Below are 25,826 nucleotides of genomic sequence, written 5' to 3'. Positions count from 1 at the left end.
GTGCGGACCGCGGCGGCGGCGGCGGCGGCGGCGGAGCCCGGAGCCCGGAGCGGAGGCCGGAGGCGCCCGGCCCGCCGGCCCCGGAGCGGAGCGGAGGATGCAGCAGCCGCAGCCGCAGGGGCAGCAGCAGCAGCCGGGGCCGGGGCAGCAGCTGGGGGCGCTGGGGCAGGGGCTGGCGCTGGGGCAGGGGCAGGGGGCGGCGCCGGGGTCCGGGGGCGGCCCGGGGGGGGGGCCCGGGCCCGGGGCCCTGCCTGAGGCGGGAGCTGAAGCTGCTCGAGTCCATCTTCCACCGCGGCCACGAGCGCTTCCGCATTGCCAGCGCCTGCCTGGACGAGCTGAGCTGCGAGTTCCTGCTGGCCGGGGCCGGGGCCGGGGCGGCGGGGGCGGCGCCCGGGCCGCACCTCCCCCCGCGGGGCCCCGCGCCCGGGGAGCCCGTCCGCATCCACTGCAACATCACGGTGAGGACCTCCGTGGGGCAGGCCCGCCCCCCTCCCCCCTCCCGGGGTCCTCGTCTTCTGGGCCCCAGGCCCGCCCCCCCCCCCACGTGGGGTCCCCCCGCTCCTTGTCACAGCCCATTCAATTTGCTGGTCGGGAATCTGGCGTGGCCCTCCCCAAAGTCCGTCGCCTGAGAACCTGGATCCCTCGAGAAACACTTCCAGGAGACCCCTTCCCCTCCCCCCATGCCCGAGGCTCGTCTCGCCGGCTCGGAGACACCCCTCCCCTCTCCGCCCCTCCCTCGGGAGTCCGGTTTAGGCGCTGCGGGGGGCGGGGGGGGGGTGAGGATGAGGATGGTGACAACAATAACTGACTTTCCTGTAGCACTTTAAAGTTGAGCGCAGCGGCAGCTGTTTGGACTTTGAGGCCCTCGGTTCTCTGAGCCTCCCCTCCCATCCCCTTCGGGTACCTCTGGCTATTCTCTCCCTGCCCTTGGTAGTGGGAGATGTGACGCTTCCTTCACCCCCAGCGCATCCGGGCGCAGCTGCATTTTCTGCCCCTTTTGATTAGGAACTTCCCTATTCCACCCCAGTCATCCTGTCTTAGCCACCGTGGTGGTGTTCTAGCTTAGCAATCCAGCCTGGTTATGGAAACCTCCTAGTTAACTCTACCACCCCAAACGGTGAACTTGTTCTCTCCCAGCGGCCTACTGCTTGCCCCACCCCCAGGACATCTGTTTGCTCCCTCCTTTCCTGGTCACTAATAGCTTTGCTAATTTCCCATTCCCCACATGGTCACTGTACCTTCGCATGTTTGAGATGACCTTGCCTTCTCTTAGTGTTTTGTCCGTGACTCCCCCCCATCTCCCCTCCGCTCCTCCTCACTGGCCAGAGAAGTGAAATCTTTCCTAATTCAGGCAGGGTGCTGTGGGTACAACCTGGAGTGAGTAGATAAGTTTTGTTTGGGAGCATTGAGGGGATGAGATCCAACTTCAGATCAGCTTGGACATTGTCCCCAACCAGCTCCCAAAGCACATTTTACCTACTAGGCCAAAGTTCTGGGAGAAAAGTTTCTGTTTGGACAAAAGGGATTTCCATCAAAAGTCCTGTCTCTTCTATCTTCTGACTTCATACACAACCCCTCTTCACAGAAAATTAGGGTAGGGCGAAACAAGTGGTTTAGTAGGATGTTGATACTAGCCTCTCTCTGACAATCATCACCTCCGAAATTGAGGCATCTGAGCTAGGGAAGGGATAGGAATCACATCAGAAGTGCATGATTTACTCGGTATTGTGTTGCCTAGTTGATTATTTCTGAATTAAACCCCAAGTTTCTCAGATATAGACTTGCCCTCCTCATGCTTCTTTTTTCCGTTATTTGCTGTCTGTCCTGCTTATATCCAAAGCAGTCAGTTAGCCCCAGATAGTCCTTGCCCTTCCAGAGACAAGGGAGAAAGGGGCCTAGATTCTCAACCAACCCGTCTTTGGGAAATAGGGGGAACTCGACTGTCTGCATCTACTGTTGTAGTTTAGGAATGCTGGCAATGTCAGCAGCGTAGGTTGTCTTCTAAATCAGTTGTATCAGAACCCTGTGACCTCTTGACTGTGAGGGTGGCAGGTTTACAAGATTACCAAAGAAAAGATGGGCAAAATTGGTCATCGGGGGACAGCATCTGCTTCAATCAGTGTTGGAAAGAGCAGCTCCCCTATACTGCCACGTTATTCTGTCAAGCCTTTGGCTGAATGCTGGAAAGAATAATTTGGTCACAGATAAAAATCTTGTTTGTTACAAGTCTTCCTCTCCTAAAACTAAAGTGAGCTGTTGCTTTTTCTGCTCTGATTATATTCATGGTCCTTCTCTAACTTTGGGTTCCATCCTTTTGGGAGGGGAGGGAACTGGAGTTTTGTTCTGTAAACATAAGGGGACCCTTTGCCTAGACCTCTTTGTAGGGAATGGAACAGTTTCTGGGGTATCACTGGAAGTAGATGTGATCTCCTTCCATAATTTTTCAAAACTCATGATGAACTGGGATAGACAAAAGGGGATCTAGTCCTTGAGCTTCCATTCAGAGAAAGACCCTCCCAACCCTGCCTGGTTGGGCACTGATCTGCTGAGCTAGGCATTTGTGAGAGACATTGAGGGAGAGGGGGGAAGGGCAGACTGGCACCTGAGAATGGGTGGGCAGGCAAAATCTGAAGTTCCATTTTTGACCTCCCTATCCTCTCCCCTTAGGAATCTTATCCTGCGGTGCCCCCAATCTGGTCTGTGGAGTCTGATGACCCTAACTTGGCTGCCGTTCTGGAGAGACTTGTGGACATAAAGAAAGGGAATACTCTGGTGAGCAGGGCAGGGACTTGGGGCCTGAGCCAAGAAGAGAACCTGCAGTGGAGACAGATGAAGGGTGGGAATTGTCCTAAATTTAGATGACACTGTAAAATAATTGGCCTGAAGAAGACTCAGTAGGGAAGCCACCTTCCCCTAACTAGAGGGAGAATGTCATCAGCCCCAGCATGGGGCTTTCTAACAGAATCACTCCCGTGGCCAGGTTTCCAATATGACCCAGGGTCCATGTCCCTTGGAGAAATGGATACTACTCAACCTTCATCTTGGGTCTGAGCCCTTGGTTTCTCCCACTGCATCTGGCCAGATTGGGGAGAGGCAAGAGTATCTTATGTCACTGTGGTCTACTATCCCCAGCTGTTGCAGCATCTGAAGAGGATCATCTCTGACTTGTGCAAACTGTACAACCTCCCTCAGCATCCAGATGTTGAGATGCTGGACCAGCCCCTGCCAGCAGAGCAGGTGAGTAAGGGGGCTTTTTTCCCCTCTGCTGAATCTGCACCATTCCCATCTTTCATCATCTCTCCCTTCAGCCATAACCCTGTCTGAGGTAGATAGAGGTGTTAGAAAGTGAATCTTTTTCTTTGTGGCTCACTTAATCTAGGGATGCCCTTCATGTGGGGTTTCCAAGTATTAGGGGAGTGTAGAGACCTAGACTTCAGGAACATACATGAAGCATCAGTCTGGAGAGGCCTAAGTAAATAGATATTACTCTTTGGAAAATTGTATTGTAATTCTTTGCTCCATGAATGGTAAAGACATGGTCAAGAGTAATGAGCAGGCTGGTAAATTAGTTGTTCCCCCACACTGTAGATTGAGTGAATGTCTAAGCTGGCAGTCTTAGATTTCCAGTCCTGAGTGCCCAGAGTAGTTAGAGGAGACGATGGGTTTAGGGAATCCATCCTACTCTTGGAACATTGGCTCTGACCTCCATCTTTTCCCTATGCTCTATAGTGCACACAAGAAGATGTTTCTTCTGAAGATGAAGATGAAGAGATGCCTGAGGTAAATGATGGATTTGTTACCTTAGAACTGAGTTAGGAGGGGTTCGTGGTAACAGTAATTTTGGTAAGCTAAATAAAGGTCATCTGTATGGGATACTCCCTATTTACAGATTTCTGTAGAGAGGACACTAAAGGAAAAAAGGTAGGGTCATTCATTGAGGAACTTGGGAGACTGAGACACGTGTATGTGAAGTAACTGAAGACTCTTAAGAATCAACACAGCATCCAGTGTAAATTTAGTTCAAGCTGAGTGTATGAATATATTGGTGTGATTGGAGTTGGACGGGTTAATCATGGCAAATGGTTCTTGGCTGGAATATCAGGCCATGGCAAATGGTTCTTGGCTGGAATATCAGGCCAATATAGAGGACAGTCACACTGGACATTAAGGAAGAGAGAACCACTAACAGGTGGCTTCATGTCCTAGGCTCTCTTGTCTTTCCCCAGTTGCAATACCTTGAGTCTCTAAGTGTTAGGTAGGTTAATAACTCAAGATTCATCTCAAACTTTTTTATTAAATGCCTGTTCTGTACAAGGCACTATGTTAATTGCTGAAAATACAGGAATAAACAAGGCATGAGATGACCTCTGCCTACTCCTCTTGGGCTGCTGGAGTCACCCTGGTAGCTGTGAGATTATATGAGATATTGCATGTATAGCTCTTTGAGTATCTTAAAGCATAAATGTCAGTCATTGTCATTGTGTTTTGGTCCAGACCTCTGATTCAGATGGACAATTCTATTACTTCTGGTCTTTACTCTCAGTTGTCTGGGGCAGCAAAATTAAGTGACTTGTCCATGGTTACATGGTCAGTACGTGTCAGAAGTGGGACTTGAACCCAAGTCTTGCTGATTCTTTGTGTACTGCATCACACTGACTGATGAAAGCACAGGTTGGGACCAAACCAGATGATTATGTTGTTATGGAGTTCAGTGGGTGGAGTGGGGAGAATGGGAGGTTCTGAAGCCTTTTCTCTTTTCCCCTAGCCCACCCACCAGTCTGCTAAGAATTTACCAAGTAAAATGTTAGCTTGTATGTATGTCAGTCTTGAGGAAGATAAAACCATACAAATGGGTAATGGTGGGGAGTCCAAATCCCTTCTTTTTGGTGTTTAGGGATGTCATAGAGAAAAGAGAAAGGTCATGTAGGGGGAATTAGGGAACTTGGCCTCTGACTTTTGTTACAATTTTTTCAGTTCTATCAAATGTTCATTTGAGCTGTATTCTATATAAGCTTGGTGATAAGAGAGAGATATCCTCTTTGTGAATGCTAAAGAGTAGGGGTGATTAGATGACTTGAACATAGAGTTTAGTCTGGGCTGCTGGCTGCCTAGCTCACATCTTCACTGTATACAGGGCTGGGGAGATGGTTAACTACTCCCTTCCCCCCACCAAAAAAAAATGTTTTTGTTTTGTTCCTCAAGGATACAGAGGACTTAGATCACTATGAAATGAAAGAAGAAGAGCCAGCTGAGGGGAAAAAGTCTGAGGATGATGGCATTGGGAAGGAGAACTTGGCCATATTAGAGAAAATTAAAAAGAACCAGAGGCAAGATTACTTAAATGTACGTGTCCCCTGGGGGGAGGGTGGGCAAGGGTCCTGGATCAGGGTGGGTTTCTCCCACTAGTATTGTCATTAAGGCTGTGCCAAGGTTAGAAAGTCTAGAATGGGATAATGACTCTTAAAATGTAGGAGGAAAGAATTAGCGCTTACATCCTCAAGCAATTGCCAGGTACTCTCTAAAGTCCAAGATGTGTCCCTAAATCCTGTAATGGTGGGAGGTTCCTATTGTCCCCTCCCCTGCAGGGCGCAGTGTCTGGCTCGGTGCAGGCCACTGACCGGCTGATGAAGGAGCTCAGGGATATTTACCGATCACAAAGTTTCAAAGGCGGTAAGTCCAGCTTTGGAGAGGGGGTACTTTGGAACACTGGCTCAGGAAGTAGGGACTTTAGGGCTAAAGAGGGGGAGAGGGTCTTGAAGCCACTCAGTGGGAATCTAGGCTTCCATGAAGCTTAGGGTCAGAAGGTAGAGCACCTAGACATGATTTAGGATGTTAGTCTGGTGCTGAGCCCTTAGTACTTTCCTTTGGTCTTTTAGACTGAGGAAGGGAAGAGTATTCCTTCCTAGTAATACTAATTTCTTCTCTCTTTCCCTACCCCCAACCCCCAGGAAACTATGCAGTCGAACTAGTAAATGATAGCCTGTACGATTGGAACGTCAAACTCCTCAAGTAAGTGAAAAGCTTTGGATTGGGGGTCATGGGACAAGGGAGGGCTGGCCATTAGTGGAATCCTCCAGAGCAGACTTATTTAATTGTCATCAGCAGAGCCGAAGAGTGTAGGGAGAGGTGGGGTCAAGATGGGGTCAAGATGGGGAGCCAAGTTATCTGTGGCCTGGAATTGACTTGATTGCTAGCTGTCTTGGTCTCTAGATTGGGCATGGGGTGGAGGCCTTCTGAAGCTCTTGGAGATCAAGCAACAGCCTGTTACCTTACTTTGTAGAGTTGACCAGGACAGCGCTTTGCACAACGATCTCCAGATCCTCAAAGAGAAAGAAGGAGCTGACTTCATTCTCCTCAACTTTTCTTTTAAAGTAAAGCTGTTCTCAATTCATATCCCCTGTTTCCCTGACCTGCTTCTGCCTACCTGTCCTATATTGTCCTTGGGGAGGTGGTGTGGGGTGACAGCATCTGGCACATAGTAGCCACTTAATGGATGCTTGTTAATTGATAGATTGACCACTCAAACCATCCTGACTGGTTTCTCTCCCTCTTAGGACAACTTTCCCTTTGACCCACCATTTGTCAGGGTTGTCTCTCCAGTTCTCTCAGGAGGGTGAGTAGGTGGAAGAACAAGGGATGCCTTGTGGAAAGGGGGGATAGAACCTATGCCATGCACAGTTGACCAGTCTTTTCTCCGTAGGTATGTTCTGGGTGGAGGTGCCATCTGCATGGAACTTCTCACCAAACAGGTGAGCTTACCTGTCTCAACTGCTTTGGACTGGGGTTTTTCCCAAATACATCCCCAGGTGGAGTTTCTTAAGTTATCACTGTCATAGCCCATCCTCACTAGATGGTTTGGGAATGCCTGCATTGTGGGTGAAGTATAGGGTGCCATCCTGGAACCGTTGGCACAGCCCTCACTTAGCTAGGGAACTTGCTTGTGATATCTTATTATTCCCTAAGGCTGGGGGAAACCATGTCTTGACCTGTTCTATAATTTCCCCCTTTCCTTCCCCCCCATCTTTTCGCAGGGCTGGAGCAGTGCCTACTCCATAGAGTCCGTGATCATGCAGATCAGTGCCACCCTGGTGAAAGGGAAAGCACGAGTACAGTTTGGAGCCAACAAAGTAAGGACAGGGTGAGGTGGGGGGTGTTGGGAAGACAAGAAGAGAAAAGGGCGTGGTGCCAGTCAGCGGGAGAGCCCCACTGTCCCTCTCCTTAGATGCAGGAAAGTAGAAGCCATCTTTGTCCATAGTATTAATTGGGAGGAAAAGGGGAGCCCTGAGATGTCCACAGTGGACACTGAGGAGCCAGAGTGGTGGCCTCAGGAAATGAGAAGGAAAAAGGTTGAATATTGTGAAAGAATGTAGAAAGGAGAGTAGTGTCAACCACATAGCCATCTATCCCTACTGCTTAGTATAGCACCTGGCACGCAGCAAGTGTAAATGCATATTGATGGCTTGTTTGTTTTATACTTTGGGTTACTGGATAGGACAAGAAGCTAGGAGCCAGATTGGCAGACAACAGCCTTCTCCATTTGTAAGCCTGAAGTTCTGGTCCCCAGAGCCCCTGTACAAGTCACAGTACCATGCATCCTGGGTCTAAGTCCAATCTCTCAGTAGGGCTCTCACTGTTGCACAAAAATCTTTTTCTTCTTCTCAAAGTAACTTCTACATTCCTACAGTGGTAGTTTCAAATCTTGCTTCCTCTCAAGCTGCTGGTGCCACCCTAGCTCCCTGATTCTCAGTAGATGACTTCTGTTCCTACTTTACTAATAAAGTCAGGGCCCTCTTTCATGACCTCTCTCCTCTTTTCCTCAACATCTTCACTCATCCTCACCTCTTTTGGTCCCAGTCTCTGTTAAAAAAGCCCTTCTTTTTGCTAAGAATAATCCTCCTACTTAAATTCTTGATCCCATTGCCTCCTGTCTCTTCCAGGAGCCTGCCCCATTGATTATCATTTCTCTTCATTTTCAGTTTCTCCCCATTAACTGGTTTCTTCCCCACTGCCTATAAAGCATGCTTCAGTCTCCTCAGTTCTTAAAGCAATATTCCCTCAAACACATATCTCTTCCCTTTCATTCCCAAACCCTTCAAAAAAGGTTCCTGTTCTCTTGGCTTCTGGTTCCTTTCCACCCACTCACTTTTCTACCCCTTGCAATCTCTTCCAGCCTCACTAGACTATATACTATTCTTTGAAAGGTTAATAATGATCTCTTTAGTCTTGAACCCAGTGGCCTTTCTCAAGATCAGACGAGATAATGTATTTTAAGCACTTGGCAAAGCTTAAAACATCATATAATGTAAGATACTATATTTCCTTATTCCTCACCCTTCCTGATCTCTACAGTTTTGACTGTTACCACCCCCATTATCATAGATGTGTTTATGGATTTAGAACCAGAAGGGGTATTAGAAGTCATCTAGTCTGAAGGCCTTATTTTCCAAATGACAAACCCAGGCCCAGAGAGTAGCTTGCCCAAGGTCACATAGGGAGAAACGGAACCAGGATTGAAACACGGGGCTTCTGACTACCAAGCCTGGTACTCCTTTTCACTGCATTTGCCTGCCTTGGCTTCTTTGTGTCAGTCACCATACCTCATCCTCTAAATGTGACCATACCCCCAGGCTCATTTAGGGCTCTCTTCTCAACTTTGCAGGTTAACTCTAACATCTGTCGTCAGCCTTGATCTTTCCCCAGAATGTTAGTCTTTCACTGCCATTTGACAGCTAAACATTTCCACCTGGGTAGCCTGTTGGCATCTCAACTTAATGTGTCTAAAACTAAACTGCTATCTCTTTCCCCTTCTCCCTATCCAAACCTATTCCTTCTCCAAACTTCTATGCAGTTATCTACCATCTTTCTGGTCTCCCAGCTTTGTAACCTTAGAGTCCTCCTAAGCTCATCTTCAGCTGCCACATTTGGTCCATTCTGCCTCCAATGTCTCGTGTCCTTTTCCAGCCAGTACTCCAGATCACTACCATCTCTTGCCCTGTGGTAGCCTCTCAATTGGTGTGCCCAATTCCTGCCTCTCCATTCTGTGTTTCATGCAGCTGTGAAAATAGTCTTTCTGAGGCACAGGAGTATGTCATTTCCTTATTCAGGAGCTTTAGGATTGGTGCATCCTGTTGCCTCTGGGATGAAATACAAGCTTCTCTTGACCCTTAAGCTTCCCCACAATCCTAGTCCAGCCTACCCATTTACCTTCTTTTACATTACTACTCTGCCAATTCACAACCCTATGGACCTATGGACTCTGAAGCTTAGATTCCTCTCATATATAGCCTTCCCCGATTTCCATCTTTCCCTTTGTTGTTAGTGCCCTCCTCCTCAGGCATCCTTGCACGTGTTTACTTAGAATAGACTACCCTTTGAGGACAAGGACTTGTCTTTGCACATAGTACAAGTTTAATAAGTGCTTGTTAAATTGAACATAGAATTGAGAGGGGAGAACAAGGCAACAACTTGGTCCTCATTAACTTACTCCTCATCTTTTCAATGTTCTCCAGTCTCAATACAGTCTGACAAGAGCACAGCAGTCCTACAAGTCCCTGGTGCAGATCCATGAAAAAAATGGTAAGACTAGAAGGGTAGGGGAAGAAGGCCTAGGCCTTGGGAAGGGTATTATGCCTTATGTATGGCCTTCCTCAATCCATATGACTGCTCTCTGAGGCTTTCAGAAAGGGAAGGGCAGGAAGTAGCCTGTCTTAATAACTCCCCCCATTCCCCTCATGTCCCCATTCCTTCAAGCTGAAGGAACACATCTGATCTCTCCTTCGGCCACTACAGGTAAGGAGCCATTACAGTCTCCTTTTTTTATGGTGTCCAGGGAAGGAGTCATCCAGCTCTGCATTCTGCGACTTCCCGTCACTTCACTGTAGGGATGTCCTTCCAGGGATCGAACCTTCCCATAGGAGGTCTTAAGATTGAAGATGTGGGACTAGTCTTTGGGAACACTCCTGCTGACAGTATACTTTGTTTACAGGCTGGTACACACCCCCCAAAGAAGACGGCTAACCCTGGAGTTTCTCCCTCCTCCCTCCCCAGGCACCACTGGACCAATTACCTTTGAATGCTGTATTTGGATCTTACGCTGCCTCTGTGGTTCCCTCCCTCACTCACTCTTTTCCTGGACGTGATAGCTCTGCCTATTGCAGGACAATGATGGCTATTCTAAACGCTAAGGAAAACAAAACAAAACACAGAACTGTTTCAGATATTCAAGACTGACTTACAAACCAACCAACCACCTTGCTGGAACCCTTGCTAGCAGGCATTCTTATAAAAGAAACTTTTGAGCCTTCTTATATTGCTGGAAACTCAGCTGTGCTCCAGACTAGAGCAGCCTCCTTACCTATGCTATGGATTTTTAATTTATTTTCTCTTATTTCATGTACACTGCTTTTTTTGGTTACAGTGTATGATGGATGTGTATGGAAAAAAATGTATCTTTGGGAAAACAATTACAGTTTGTTAATTTGAAGATGCTGGTCTTGACTCTTTCATTGTTATTTTTATTCCCACATGCCATCCCCTGAACTATGTGGTGGGGGGTGGGATGTGGGACACGTGGTATTCACCTTGAGTTTTGGAAGCCACAAGCCCCTGGCAAGGTGGGGAGGGAGATTTGAAACTCACCCTAAGTCCGTCCTTTGGCTGTGATGTCTCCAAAAGGCTTCTAGGGCAAACAATTTTTAATCTTTTCTTTCATTGGAAGAAAAAGCCATTTAGGCACTTTTGACCTTCTGAACTATACTCAGTGGCACCTTCAGTGCTACAGGTATTTTATTTTTTCCCTTTAGTTGGAATATTTTCAGATTCCTGGAAAAAAAGAAGCATGGAGGCTGCTTCATAGAGTTGTGTCAAGAGTAGAGCAAGGTAGAGACCGTTGTCACCCCAAGTGTGTATTTGTCTTTTCTGGTCTCATGGGCTCTGCTACAGCTATTATGTAGTCATTGACGTCCCTCCCTCTGCTAGTGTCCTGAAAACGTCTCCTGCATCAGAGCATCCAGATAGCCACTTTCAACCCTCCCTCTGGCCCCCACTTTCCTGTTATTCCTGGCTACCATTAGGTCAATTGAGAAAAGACTTGTCTTTGGTTTGTGAAGAAATGCTATAGAAGGAGTCACTTGCTTGGTTTCTCAGCACAATATTTCATGGCACTGTCCAGAAGTGAAGCTGATTAAAAAGGAGGGGTAGCCCAGACAATGGGGGTCCAGTGTCCTCAGGATTTGAGAACCAGGGCCCTGATGTCAGAAGGAGTAATTCCTAGCAAAATCTGGACGTGCTAAACAAACACTCCACGTGCTAATGGTGGCCTCAGATTTCTGGGCTTCCCAGTTTAGGTGCTACCAGCCTCCTTCTGATATCTCCTTGTCAGCAAGGCAGCTTAGGGGCCAAGGTAGCCACTCCTGCTAAAAGCCTGTGCCTGTAGGCTGATTATTGAAGGAAGCAATAGAACCAGGCTAGGGATACCTGAGTGAGGCTCAGGCAACTTAGGATTTGTGTCATCTGGTGGCAAAAGGGGCTCATTGACTCTTCCCTTGTAGGCTTTGGAGAAAAAGTGGTTGGGGGAGGGACAGAGTGTCCAGACTGTTAACTCTGCATTTGGGATGTTTGTTTTCTTTCTATTCCATTGAGGGAAAGAAAGTTTCTGCTCCAGGTGAATAGAAAGGGTTCACCAGCCACACTCGATGCTGCTCTAACCCCACCTTCACCTTGTTGGGTATTCCAGAATAAGATGAGTTTTATGGAACAGGGGACATAGAGGAATTCTCATTCTGAGGAGGAGAAATCTGGCTTTCAAGGCCTCTGTTGCTTCTTCTCCTAATGTCTGTTACCAGCCCTGGCTGGAGTATAGATTGTGTTTTAGTAGAGTGTACTCCATGCGCTGTTCTCTGCATAATGTTTTTTGTAATGTATTTTTCTCATCTACCAAAGGATGAAATGGAAATAAAAGTTATTTAAATAGTTTGGCTCTAATAAAGTTATTTAAATATTAAAGAGGTAAGTTCATATATATAAGCCTTACCTTACTCCAGGGAAACAAAAAAGATTGGGGGCAGGTAACTGTAACCTTCAAGTTGTATAGCAATGAAAGGGACATCTTGGTTGTCCAGCCCAAGTTGAACAGACCTCTCTTTATCATAACTTTGATCCAACCTGAACCGTCCTCTTATCATAACTTTCAACATCACTTTAACCATCTTGCCATCTGCACTGCTGCCCTCATCTACACATCCACTCTCTTCTGGCTTGCCATCCCTTCCTAAGGCAACCATACTCAAAGCAGTATTACTATTACTTGTAGAAGGTCAATTCCCTTCCACTGATTCCACTCACCATCCTTGTGACAAAAACAATTATTCCTATCTACCACTGTTAGAATTCAGTCTGATAAGGGTCTGATGGCCAAGGTATAGAGGAAACCAGCACAACTATGTAATGCCAAAAGCCATTCCCCAATAGATAAAGTTGTCAAAGGAGGTCAACCTTTCCCACAAAAGTTGCAAATATTACTAACTACTGAATGCTCCAAATCACTAATAATGTGTGTGAATCTTATAAATGAAAGCTATATGACTTTTCTAATTCACTATTTTGTATTTATTTTATAATTAATTCTGCATATGCTTATATATGTAGGTATCTTCCCCCAACATGGGGCATAAGCCCCATGAGAGCACAGTCTGCTTCACCTTTTTCCATAAACTCAGCCAGCTCCACATAGTGCCTGGCACAAGAAAGGTTGCTTAAATGTTTGATTGAAAGATGAGACTAGTCAAATGTTTGAGGGGCTATATAAAGATAGGCATGCTAGTACAATGTTGGTGAAACCACAAATTGATACAACCATTCTGGAAAGCAAGCAGGAAAAAAAAAGCCTGAATATATTATACTCTGAATATATTAAACAAAGATCTCACTGTTAGGTATATACACCATGGAAGACAATGATAGAAAGGTATTCTATAGCCACCTAACTTAAGATGTTACACAGAAAGGTATTTGTTCTTGCTAAGATGACTTCCCCATCTTTTACTAACACTTTTTAGAGTAGTAAAGATTGAGAAATAGCTAAAACCACTTGTGGTGCACGACTATAATGGAATGACTATAATGACTATAACTGTCCAATAAGAAAGAAACGAGTACCTATGTGGTACATGGATAGAGTGGTGGGCCTGGAGTCAGACCTGAGTTCAAATTTGGCCTCAAACACTAGCTGTATGATCATGGGCAAGTCACTTAACCCCATGTGCTTGCTTCCTTATCGATAAAATGATCAGGAGAAGGAAACCACTATCTTTGCCAAGAAAACCTCAAAAGGGGTCAGGAAGAGTTGGACTTGATTGAAACAACTGAACAACAATGAAAAACAATGAATATGAGTACAGAGAAGTGTGGAAAGACTTAAATGAACCAATACAAAGTGTAGCTAGCAGAACCAGAAAAACATACACAATGATCAATAATGTAATGATGTCTTGACCGGAAAAGAATGAGATCGCACCTTCCTTATCTCTTTGCTGACTATGGGAGAACACTACATATAACCATTTAATAACATCAAACTTGGTTGATGGGCTGTTTTCAGTAACTATTTTTTCAAAATGTACATGAAAACATGCTAAATCACTTTGATGCATATCCACTGCAAGGTGGAACATTTTATCAATCACTTAGTGTTTTACATTTGGAAACTAATGTCAACAGACCTTTACTCAGCAATTCCCGGGATGTTACCTGGGCTAGAGAACCCTAGATCTTCTGTTTCTAGGAGACCACTGTAGGGGTAATAAGACTCCTTTCAGAATCTATTGTCTGTTGTTTTGTCAAAGAGATTGTTGAATTCTTCAGAACTTTTCCTTTGGACCACTTAGCCTTTAGACTTGTTCATGAAGTCTTTATAGTTTTAGTTGGTTGTTTGGTTGTCATCCTTCGTCTTTGAAGAGGACCAAAATGACATCACCATTTTAAAGTGAAATTTCAGCATGTCCATCTGTGGATGATCAGACCAATACGAGCTCGGAACGCTCTACCACAGGTTGGGTACAAATAGTCCATCTGAATATCTGAGGTGGATATTCCAAATTTGTACATCCTGCGTTTACTTTGTGCTGTCTCAATTCTGGTTTGCTCAAAGAGCACAGAACCTTTTTTGATGTGGGCACACCATGCTGAGCAGTGCTGTGCCACTGTCTCCCATGTGCACAGTCAAATCCAAAGTTCTTGAGAGAGACCTTGTATCGTTTCTTCTGACCATCACGTGATTGCCTGCCCCATGCAAGTTCTCCATAAAATAGTCTTTTTGGCAAGCCTACATTTTGCATTCAAACAATGTGGCCAGCCCATCGGAGCTGCGTTCTCTGAAGCATAGTTTGAATACTTGGCAGTTCACTTTGAGCAAAGACCTCAGTGTCTGATACCTTATCCTGCCAGGTGATCTTCAGAATCTTCCTAAGACAGTTCAAATGGAAGCAATTCTGTTTCCTGGTAGACTGTCCATGTTTCACAAGCATATAACAATGAGGTCAGCACAACAGCTCTATACACATTCAGTTTGGTAGTCAGTCTAATACCTCTTCTCTCCCAAATCTTTCTTTGGAGCCTCCCAAACACTGAGCTAGTTCTGGCAATGTGTGCATCAACCTCACTGTCAATGTGTACATCCCTGGAAAGTACACTACCAAGATAAGTGAACTTATCCACAGCATTCAAAATTTCTCCATTTGTTGTAGCCAATGCAGGGTTCCTGGCTCAGTAAGAAGGTAGATGAAATTCAGTTTTATGCTGATAGAAACAATCCAAAGCACTTTTATGATTCCCTGAAAGCTATTTATGGACCAAAACTTACAGTGCATCACAACTACTCAGTGCTGATGGAGCCACATTGATTAGTGATAAGGACATGATCCTAGAGAGAAGGGCTGAACACTTCCATAGTGTTCTCAACAGACCATCATCAATCAATGCTGGAGTCACTGACCATTTACCTCAGGTTGAAGTCAATCCCTCCTTAGCTGAACTTCCAACTGAAGAAGAGGTTTTAAGGGCCATTAGGCTCCTTTCATGTGGCAAAGCACCTGGTGCCTATTCTATTCCAGCTGACATTTACAAGGTAGGGGGACCATTGCTCATACAAAAGCTAATGGAAGTTTTCCAAGGTTATATGGCAAGAGGAGGTTATCCCCCAGGAGTTCAAGGATGCTTCCACCATCCATCTCTTTAAGGGTAAAGGGAATAAATTGTCCTGCAACAATCACAGAAGGATCTCTCAGTCATTACTTGCAAAATTCTTGCTAGAGTCTTCCTTAATAGGCTGATCCTTCACCTGGAAGATGGGCATATACCTGAGAGTCAGTGTGGCTTCAGAAAGGGCCAAGAAACAGTCGATATGGTGTTTGCTGCCTGACAACTCCAGGAGAAATGCCAGGAGCAGAAAAGAAGTCTGTACACAACATTTTTGGATCTGACCAAGGCCTTTGACACTGTTAGTTATGAGAGCTTATGGAAAATTATGTCAAATTTGGTTGCCTGGAGTTCTTCAATATTGTATGTCAACTTCATCATGGCATGTTTGCCCAAGTTCTCGATAGTGGACAATGCTCTCCTGCCTTCTCAGTCACCAATGGAATGAAACAGGGCTGTGTGCTTGCTCCCGTGCTTTTTAGCATGATGTTTTCAGCCATGTTGACAAATGCTTTCAATGAGGATGAACATAGCAACAAGGTCAACTACTGTACTGATGGTAAGTTCTTCAATTTGAAAACCCAAGACCAAAGTGCAGGGAGTGTTGGTGTGTGATTTTCTGCTTACAGATGATTGTGCACTCAATGCAGCCTCTGAAACTGAGATGCAACAAAGTATGGATCAATTCTCTGCTGCCTGTGCTAATTTTGGCCTAATAATTAACACCAAAAAAAACACAGGTGCTCCATCAGCCACCACCATACCATCCATACATGGAACCATTGGTTACAACAAACGGAGAAGTTTTGAATGCTTTGTAGTTGTAAGACTTCCTTGGAAGAATAATAAAGGAGTGAAAGTCATAAAAACCAAGTGCTTTTCTTTTCAAGATCTTGGTGAGGCAGTGGGAGAAGCCAGGAACTCATGAAGCCTAATTATGTCACATAAGGGCAAATAAAGAAATGCTGTCTACGCCACCCTTACCTACACTGGGACAAGCGACTGCAAAGTAGGGAGCTGAATGCCATATAGCATTCAATAAGGTATAGTTGAACAGTTTGAAAAAGGTCTAGCACAGATGCTCATCAACTGGGGAATAAAAAAAAGTTATATGTATAATAGAGTACTAGTTCAAAAGAAATGTTACTTCAGAGAAGGATAGGAAAACATATGAATCATTACAGAGTGAACCAAGCAAATAATATATGAGACTGCTACAAGACCAAAACCCAAAATGGTGATTGGGTTCATTATAATGACGAAACTTAGCCACAGAGAAAAGTCGAGTTCCTGAAAAGAGCTCCTTTCTTGCAGAGGTAGGGGATTATGAGTATGGAATATTGCCCATACAGTCAGGCCCATTTTGTTTTGCTTAACTGTCCTTCCACCTTTTTTTTTTTTTAATTCATGGTTACACATGATAGCTTACTGGATGGGGGAGAAGGAATAAATTCAGAAGGTGACAAAAACAAAAGACAGCAATAAAATAATGGGAAAATATTTGCAGGTTGTACAAGTGGACAAGATTAATGTAAATGGATAGTGTAACATGATAGCCAAAAAAAGCTCAAATGCAATGTTGGACTGCTTTGAAAGTCATGGCTTACAGAGACAAAGTGAGGATATTCCAACACATTCTGACATGGTCAGACCAGATCTGAAGTACTCTGTTCAGTTCTGGGCGCAGGAGTTTGTAAAGGACCCTAAGCTGGAGAGAGGATGGCAAAGGGCTTTGAGCCATTTGAGGATTAGCTGAAGGAACTAGAGACGAGTGGCTTGGAGAAAAGAAGATTCATTTGGAGCATGATGGCTATCTTGGAGTATTTCAAGGACTGTCATGTGGAAGAGGGATTAGACTTGTTTGTTTGGCAACAGGTGGTAGAACTTGGAATAATGGGTGGAAGTTACAAAAGGGCAAGTTTAGGATTGCTGGTATCACTCCTGAGGGGACATATTCTTCAAGCTGAGGCTTGTGGCCACTTGCTGGTACAGTGACAATTTTTTTCACATATGAAGCGGCCCAGACAGCTGCTCAAGGCCCTTCCAATTGTAAAACTCTGTGATTCTGTGAATGCTGAGCAGCTTCTGAACCCCACTGCTTAAAGAAAAAGACTAGGTGGGAGGAGAGGGTGGAGGGGAAGGGTGGCAGCTAGGACAGTTAAGAAAACACCACATCAAACTCTGGCATATTCAACTAGTTTATTCAAAGTCATTTGGCTCCCAGTAACTCCCACCAGGTACGGAGACAGCCGGTGGGTTAATAGCTTCCACCTAAAATGATTACATGTATAATATCAGACATGATATTAAGGCAACAGTATCCTCCATTCAACAAATCTGCAAAGGCAGTTTATTCCCTGTTCCTGGAGCATAGCAGAAAGGGATACAAAAAGAAAAAAAAAAGATATGAGCCAACTCAGGCTCTTAACATAAATCAAGTAGTCCTATGTTAAGTTTGAACTGCCCTTCATATACAGCTTATTTCTCAGAAGAGCACCAGGGCAAATGTAAAGCTTTCTAACTTCTCCTTTCCTGGAATTTCCAGGTTTTGTGCCAGGGTCCAGAGCCCTGTGAACTGAAATTTAATCAAAAATAATTATAAGCTTATCTGGGGGATACAAGCATTAAAGTGACCCAATAGGATGAGGTGGTAACAGCATGGCTACAAACAAAATGGGGACAGTCTGATATCATGTGGGCCTAGAACTGGATGGGGATGGAATGGGAAACCAAAAATGAGCGAGCAGTTTTATCATTTCATTTCTTCAAACTTAAGGATGTGAGACTAGAAGAAAGAAGAAAGAAGAGTATCAGTAGAATAGTTATAGCTGCCCCCTGGACCCAACCCCCAAATCCTCCTCTGGAAAGGAGACCTTTGGTCACATAGGTAACTCAGCATCTTTGCATGCCTGGCGCCTACGTGTAGGGAACAAGCAGCAGGCAGACATATGGGAGACTGGGACATGAACTCTAGCAAAGAACCTTATGAATGACAAAGGAAGCAACAAGGGTAGTGGAGACAGACATAATGGCTGCCCAGAAGGCTGGTTTACCTCCATGCTCAGGCAGCCAGTGATTTTTCCTTTCATGACTTGACGAACAGCTTGCTTGGAACTGAGAATATCTATTCAAAAATCAAAATGAGACCTTCAAACACATTTTTAGTCTGGGCTGGGGTTAAGGAAGGAGAGTGGCATGGGAAACAGGGTGTGTCAGTGAGCAAAAGGGAGGTGGAGAGTAGGGCCTCTACTCTACTAAAGGACGTCTCTACTATACTAACACAGACACCCTGGCTCAGAGGGGAGACATCTCTCTCTGTCTCTCTCTCCACCTGTGTTGCTAATGGAGGCGGGGAGGGATGGGATAATTCCTTGATTCTCACTCAGAGATGGTCACTCTCAGACCATGAAGAGGGAACACGAACAGCAGCTCTTCTCACAGGGGGCATTGTGTCACTTGGCTGTTTCAAGGCTGCCATGAGATAATGTAGATAAAGCACTCTACACACCTTGAAGCATCTTGGCATCAACAGTTCCCACAGTACTTAGGGACTCAAGTTGTATCTTATTTACTTGTACTTGTTTCCATGTACTTACTACTCTAGGTTTTGGCTTCATTCCCTCTACACATGTATACATGAGCACTTATTACATATAGAACTGCTTTAACTTAATGCAAACAAGTATTTATTACATGCTTCCGCCATTCAAGGCACCATGCTAGTGCTGAAAATACAGACAAAAGCTGAAGCTCTGTGGCTTCAAGAAGCTTATATTCTACTAAGTGGATAGACTTGTTCTGTCTCTTCCATTAGACAGTCATCTCCATAGCCAGGGAGCACATCTTTCCTCCAGATCCTTCACACACACACATCCTGCCCCCTCCCCACCAACACTACTAGTAGTGATTCACGCAGGGAGAGAGGGCAATGCACTGTCTAACAAACTACCCCACACCTGAACAAGTGCAGTTCTGAAGAAAAGCCTCGAGGGGGTGCCCCTTGACTACGGGGTATCCTCAGTGGGGGGGGCCTGACTCCCTAATCAGCCACAGTCCAAACTCTTAAAGCATCTAAGATAAGATCTAATGAAGTGCTTCTCCAATTAATTTGCCCAGGGGATACTTTGGCACTTGCAAATGTTGGTGGAACCCACAAAGGAAGAGGGCCCTGGTCAAGGGCCACAGGGCACTTACTACTTGATAGGGAATGCAGAGATCAACCAGGACCAACCCAGAGGGTGTATTTTAGGAAAGGAACCATAAAGCAGGAGCCAGGGCTATTTCTGTCTCTTTTGTGGATGTGTGTGTGTCTGTGTGTGTGTCTGTGGAGGGGGTAGCTATCATGTTGCTCCCAACAGAAATACACAGCCAGGAGGGCAGTGAGTCCTTTCACAGGCTATGCTATCCCTTGCAGACACAGCTCTGATACTCACACCCCCCTGTCTAAAGAGGCAAAGATTGGGAGGAGAGGGAGTGGGAGCTCCCTACCTAGCAAAGCCTTGTTCAGGTCTGTCAACCTCTGCTACAGCTGAGCTAGGAGGAATGCTGCTCCCTGGCATCCAACTTGTCTCAGAGCCCCAAAGCTTCTGCACAACAGAGTCTGAGAAACCATGATCTCAGTCCAGAGTAAAGACTGAATCCTTCATCCCAAGCTACCAGACAGCCTTTCCCCACCATTTTTTCCTTGGCCCATCAGCACCTTCCTTCTACTCTTCTGCAAAGAGCATGTCTGTGGGGCAGGATGGGAGACAGAGAACAGTCAAGACATGGATTACCTTTTTCTAGCATGAAGGGCTGAGTCAGAGGTGGGATGGCCCAGAAATCATCATTGTCCAGGCTGCGCAGAGACTGCACCGGGAGAGTGGCTGAACAGCCAAAATCAATGAAGAGCACCACGGCCCAGTCACCTATTCGGTCCAACACCCAGCACCTGCCAGGGGAAGTAAGGGAGACAGGAGATTGTTTCCACAAAGAACCACACAAAAGGAAGGCACCTAGGAGGCCCCAAGGACTCAGAGGTCAACATTCCAAATTCATCATCTTATAGATGAGAAGACTGAGGCCCAGACAAGTAATATGACTTGGATCCCACAGTAAGAAGCCATGGTAGAAGCAACAGTAGCACCTGGCTACCTAGGACCCCAAACCCTGCACCCTATTCTCTTAAGAAAGAAAGGCGAGGGAGGGAACAGGACCAGAAAACAAAGTCAGGTTCTCTTCATTTTTATTTTGCTCTAGAGACAGTGAACAGTGGAGAAACCACGATGCAAGGACCAAAAGAGTCAATCCCAGGGACCCTACAGGGCCTGAATATACCAGGGGAAGAGGGTGACAGAGGAAGGAAAAAGTCACTGAAAGGATGGGGTAGACAGGTGAGGAGAAAGAGGTATCTTTCCACGCCACCCCACCTCCTTATTCCCTGCTTTCATGCCTCCTCTACTGTTGAACCCTACTCAAAATTCATCTCCTTCAGGGGTATAGCCTGAGACCTGAGGGTCTACTGTCTTCAGGCAACCAAACAACCAGCCGCCATTTATTTGACACATTCACTGTGTACTTGTGTCCATGTGTCTTGCTTCCTGATGCTATTTCTTTCCTTTGGGGCTTATTAAGTGTCTTCTGTTTTTTTCTACATCTTCAGGACAGGCTCTGTCTTCAGTGGGTACCTGATATCAAAGACTACTCATCTGGCTGATCAATAAAGGAAATCAGTTTTTCCATTTGCCCTAAAAGCCTTTACGCCACCCCGCACCATCCCTGTTATATACCTGTTCCAAGCCCCACCATCATCGTCCCCGAGCTGGCATTCTCCCAAGCAGCGGATCCCACGCTGAACCTCTGCCTCCGCCAGGTAAGGCTGTTGCTCTTCCACTTCTGCCAGGGCATAAAACAGCTTCTCCATGTTCATATGAGCCTCCTGTCAATGATAATCACACACCTGATCACATTTTCTATAATGCAAGCCATATTGTCCATATGTTCATTCACATATTCATCTCTGGGGGAGAAGAGAAAGGTTATGGCAATGTGTGAATACTATGGGTTACTGAAGCTAATGTGTTCTCTGGGGAGCGTGACCAAAAAGGCATGAATAATCAAGACTCTGTGCTGATACTGTATCCTGTCAATCCTCCAATATCTCTGACTCAACTGTGATCATAGGTTCATAGATCTACAGCAGGCAGGATCCTCAGAAGCCATGTAGCTCAACCCCTTTATGCCACAGGTGATCATATTGAGGCCCAGGAGAGTAAATGATTTGTCCAAAGTATCAGAAGTGGGATTTATCCTCCAACTTCAGAGCTAGTGTCAATTTGGTTGTACTATGCTGTGTTACTATAGGCACTAAACAGGCACTAAAACAGCCACTGGTGGACACTTATAGGCATTAAATAGCCACTCCTTGGGCAGGACACAGAAAATAACTTGACCCAAATCTGAGAAAACAAGTCAGGCTTCTTTCCAGCCACTACAGAAGTTCATTTTTCCACAAAAGGGTCAAAGACTGAACAGGATCATGACAGAGAAAGAGAATGACACATATCTTGCTTGGTCATTACCTGGTGACCCCTCATCTGTAAAGTGTTTAGTGATGGGAAGCTGGACTAGATGAGATCACATCCCTTCCAAGTCTAAATCTCAGCATCCCTCCCTGTCTCACCCAGGTAGGGCAATGCTGGCTAGAAGATGGATGAAGCTTCCAGGAACTCTGATGTTCTGACCAACTGCGCAGTCTACACTTTGAGGAAGCGAGCATCAATGCTATTCTTGGGCTCCAGAGGCTGCTTTGTGGTAGTTTCATATAATTACAAACTGGAAAGTTCAACCCCTTCATTTTACCGAAAAGGAAACTCAGAAGGCAAATGACTTGCTCAAGGTCACATAAGCTGGTAGGAAGTAGAAGATCCAGAACTGGAAACCAAGTTCTTCTAATTCCAAATCCGATGCACCATCTACTACGCTAAGCTGCCTCTCTAAATTCAAAGCAACTACTGTTCCCAACCCCCACCCCAAGGTGAAATCAGCAGGGACAGCACAGGACTGACTACCCCTGGCAGTATAGCCAACAGCCCTACCTCAGTGAGGTGTATGGCCCAGAAGAATGGTGTTTGGGGAATGGTGTCTGTCACCAGCAGCCCCACTTCCCCACACGTGCTGCGAATAATAGCCAGCCAGCTCAGGTCTTGGAAGCAATCCCTCAGAAGAAACACCAAGAAGGATCCTCTACAGGAAAGGGCAAAGTCAGGAAATGAAAACAAACTGCCTTGGTTAAAGTCTCTCAACTACTCTTTTCTTTTGAAGCTTCCCAGCATGCTAAAGGGATTCATACAGTAACCTAGCAGTCTCAATGTGAACTGCCCAGCTTCTCACACCTAATCATTCACATTCGTAGAGCACTTTAAGGTTTGCAAAGAACATTCCTTTCAAGAACCTGTGAGGGAGATGATCCAAGTATCCTTATCCCCCATTTTTCAGAGATGAAACCTAAGCTGAGAGGTTAAATGATTTTCCCATAGTCACAAGCTAGCAAGGTAGAATTCAAACCCAGATTTCCTGATTTCTGTACCTACTATCCCAAACTGCCTCTCAACAAATCTTCTGTGGCTTTGAACTACTTTCTATATAGAGCACAATTAAAAATAAAAATAAAATTTTGCTTTTGAAAATATAAATTTTAAAAGTTAGTATTCCAAGATCAAACACTTTTAATAATTTGGACCACTGATTTCCTCCCTTAGCACTGGAAGTCAAATTGTTTGAAGGAGCTTTGAGCTAAAGAAATAACATCCTTGTACATATGGGGAAACAGAGGCCCCCAAAGTTTAAATGAGCTCCATAAAGTCACAAAACAACAGAGCCTAGACTAAACCCCAGGTCTCCTGAAAAATTTACTGCTGCCACCACCAAACATTCTGGCACTGCCCCTGAACCTCTGTGTGGAGGGCTAAGCTCCCTGCCAGATACCTAATCAGTCTTTTTTGCCCTTCTACTGACCTCATCTCCATGGGAACAGCGTAGGAGGCTGTCCTTGGTCTTTCCATTACATTAGGGGAAACAGGTGCTCGAGGGGTCTGCCTGGCAGGCACTAAAACACAAAACAGAAGATTCAGCCCCAGGAAAGTTCTAGGTTAGAATCTATGAAATCCAACATCTGGGGACACCCAGACCCTGATGTTGGAGACCTGAAGAACAGATAAGTGGGAAAAGAAAGGAAAAAAAAACCCACCCCAAAATACGAATTCTTCCCCTACCCTGCAAAGGGTCAGCTGGAAGCAAAGAATGGGTGCATGGGGAATTCTGGCTGATTAGATTCCTCAAATCAAGGGAGATTTCCTAAAGTGGCATAAAAGAGCTGAGGGGAAAACTGGAATGTTCCACTGGGTAAGATGGGGGAAAAGAACAAGTTAACCTGAGAAGAGCCCTCTGGTGGCACTTTGGGGAGGGATCAATCCAGGCACTTTACCAGGAGTTGCTGTGGCTTCTTCTTCCTCACCAGGAGTCACCGTAGCTTTGTCTTCAAAGGGAACATTCTCCAAAGCCTAATACAGAGCCAAGAGTGTCACATTAGTCATATAAGGACATACTATCAGTCTAATTGTAGGGAAATGAGCTTCTACTGCTCTCTGTCAGAAGGTTTTTCAGCTCACCACGTCTGTCATGCTCTCTATCCTCTCTATGAGAAAACAAGCTGACATACAGGAAAACCTAAAGATATGGTCTCCTCCAAAAGGATGTTAGCTCCTTGAAGGCAGGGCCTATCTCACAGTGCCTGGCACATGGTAGATGATTAATACTTCCTTGTCTGATAATGCAGGATAAATGAGGAATTTACTTCTACGAATTCTATCCCTTTGAATTAACAGCAGGCAAAGGCTGGATGAAAGTTCAGAGATTATTTGGTTCAGCCCCCTCATTTTATAGGGGATGAAAATGGGGCCTACTAAGGAGAAAGGACTTGCTCAAGTTATCCTAGTCTATATGAGGCTGGCTGGCAGAAGGGATAGAGAGACAGACAAGCAGAGGGATAATCTGTTTCCTGATAGCTTCCCTCATTTCTGGGCAAAAGGACATCAGTTACTCAATATTACAGTAAGGTATCAGGCATACAAATAAGAAAAGCGGGAAAGTGTAGCAATATGTTAAGCAAATTGATTTTGTAGCTGGTCTATTTGCAAACCAACAGCAAAAGTGGTGAAGTTCATAGAGGGACAATGTGAGTAATCCATTAACTCAATAAAAAAACTCCCTTACAATCCTCAAAGGCTTCTTAAAATGACTGCTTAACATGTTACTGTCATCATTATCGTTACTTATATCCCTAAACAGCTCACTCAGGCAAGGTATTCTGACCAGCGTAGCATCTTCCTTTGTGGTATGGTCTAGTTAAGAAAATGGACTAGAGAGAAGCAAGCCAGTGAAGAAGAATTAACTCTAACACTTTAAGCAGATTCATTTCACAGTAACTTCTCCCTGGGCCCTTCCCCTCTACAAATTATCCTTGGATTTCTAAGGCCAAGAATTCAAAGAGGTCTTTGATTAAGGAATAAAAAGCAATTACTACTGTATTATTTTGTATACATGGATATAACACAAATAAACTATTAAAAAGCACAGGGTCACAAAGTCAGTACGTCAGAGGCAGGAACTAAACCCAAGTGTCCCTATGCCAAGGCTGGCTTGCTATCCACTAATGCCAGCAGGCTCTAAACTTTTGTGATCCTATCATTAAACAGTTTTTGAGTACTCACCTTCAAAGAAAGGAAATATTTACCTATTTATTCGTTATATATGTAGTACTGTATTAATAATTATGTATAGTATAAAACTTATGCAAAATAGAAATTTAAAAAGTATGAGATGAAGGCAAAATAACATTTGATCCTAGAATAAAGAAGGAGTCACTGAAGTTCACTGAGTTGAGGCAAGACATGGCCAGGTCTGCACTCTAGGAAAATCAGTTTGACACTGTGTGGAGGACGGACCAAAGAAGGAAAAGACAAAGCAAAGAGATCATTAGGAAGTTACTGCATTAGTCCAGTCCCAGACAAGAGGTGAAGATGGCCCTAGAAAGACAGCAGCTGTGTGAATAGAGAAAAGGGAACAGACACAAGAGATGCTGTAGGGCTAGAAACTATGAAGTTTTGCAAATGATTACATTTATGGGGGGATCCTGAGGCAGTAAACCTAGGCTAACTGGAAAGATGGTGGTGCTCTCAACAGTAAAAGGGAAATTGGGAAGACAGGTTAGTTTTAGGAGAATGAAAAAATAATGAGATTGTCAATCCGTCCATGCCTGTTCACTGTACATGACTCACTTGGTTCAATCCAAATGAAAGGTGGGAGGTGGGACTCTTAACCCAGACTCCATAGCTTGTCCATTGAGAGGTGAAGAAAACTGTACCAATGGCTTTGCTGGTGCTGCTAATCATGTCTTAACGATGCCAAGCTCAGAAGCCAGGAGGGCTGGGAGCTTGTACCACACCAAGGAATAAGGTTAGATGTAGCTGAATAGGATATCAATCCCACAATGCAGGAAGGGAAAAGATGTGAACCATCTTCTTACCCTCTGGCTAATTACACACCTCTTGGGTCCAAGGCCTCCACTTTGAACAAGACTGCTCTATGCTGTGCTC

At 45.2% G+C, this 25,826-nt stretch overlaps 2 protein-coding genes across 6 annotated transcripts in view; one reads left to right on the top strand and one right to left on the bottom strand.

The window, feature by feature from the left end:
- On the top strand, nucleotides 1–10,483 carry UBE2Q1 (ubiquitin conjugating enzyme E2 Q1). Its single transcript, XM_072647112.1, is given in 14 exon segments — nucleotides 1–223; nucleotides 225–458; nucleotides 2,668–2,772; nucleotides 3,133–3,237; nucleotides 3,730–3,780; nucleotides 5,203–5,343; nucleotides 5,586–5,670; nucleotides 5,949–6,009; nucleotides 6,281–6,371; nucleotides 6,555–6,613; nucleotides 6,701–6,749; nucleotides 7,032–7,127; nucleotides 9,510–9,576; nucleotides 9,986–10,483. Coding segments are annotated over 14 exon segments (1,302 nt in total). The 5' UTR covers nucleotides 1–97; the 3' UTR covers nucleotides 10,018–10,483.
- Nucleotides 10,484–17,377: 6,894 nt separating this feature from the next.
- The window catches only part of TDRD10 (tudor domain containing 10), a 46,257-nt gene continuing 37,808 nt past the window's right edge, over nucleotides 17,378–25,826 (bottom strand). For 3 of the 5 annotated variants that reach the window (XM_072647107.1, XM_072647109.1, XM_072647111.1), the window contains 7 exons: nucleotides 23,657–23,732; nucleotides 23,188–23,278; nucleotides 22,269–22,416; nucleotides 20,961–21,109; nucleotides 19,968–20,122; nucleotides 18,246–18,316; nucleotides 17,378–17,463 (listed from right to left, as the gene is read on the bottom strand). In XM_072647107.1, the coding sequence (XP_072503208.1) occupies nucleotides 17,392–17,463; nucleotides 18,246–18,316; nucleotides 19,968–20,122; nucleotides 20,961–21,109; nucleotides 22,269–22,416; nucleotides 23,188–23,278; nucleotides 23,657–23,732 (762 nt within the window). In that variant the 3' untranslated portion in view covers nucleotides 17,378–17,391. Of the gene's footprint in view, nucleotides 17,978–18,245; nucleotides 18,317–19,967; nucleotides 20,123–20,960; nucleotides 21,110–22,268; nucleotides 22,417–23,187; nucleotides 23,279–23,656; nucleotides 23,733–25,826 lie in introns of all 5 variants that reach the window. The other 2 variants (XM_072647108.1, XM_072647110.1) reach the window with 1 other exon arrangement.

The sequence above is a fragment of the Notamacropus eugenii genome, chromosome 2, assembly GCF_028372415.1.
Source record: "Notamacropus eugenii isolate mMacEug1 chromosome 2, mMacEug1.pri_v2, whole genome shotgun sequence".
NCBI lineage: Eukaryota > Metazoa > Chordata > Mammalia > Diprotodontia > Macropodidae > Notamacropus > Notamacropus eugenii.
This window is presented reverse-complemented; position numbering and strand designations above follow the sequence as displayed.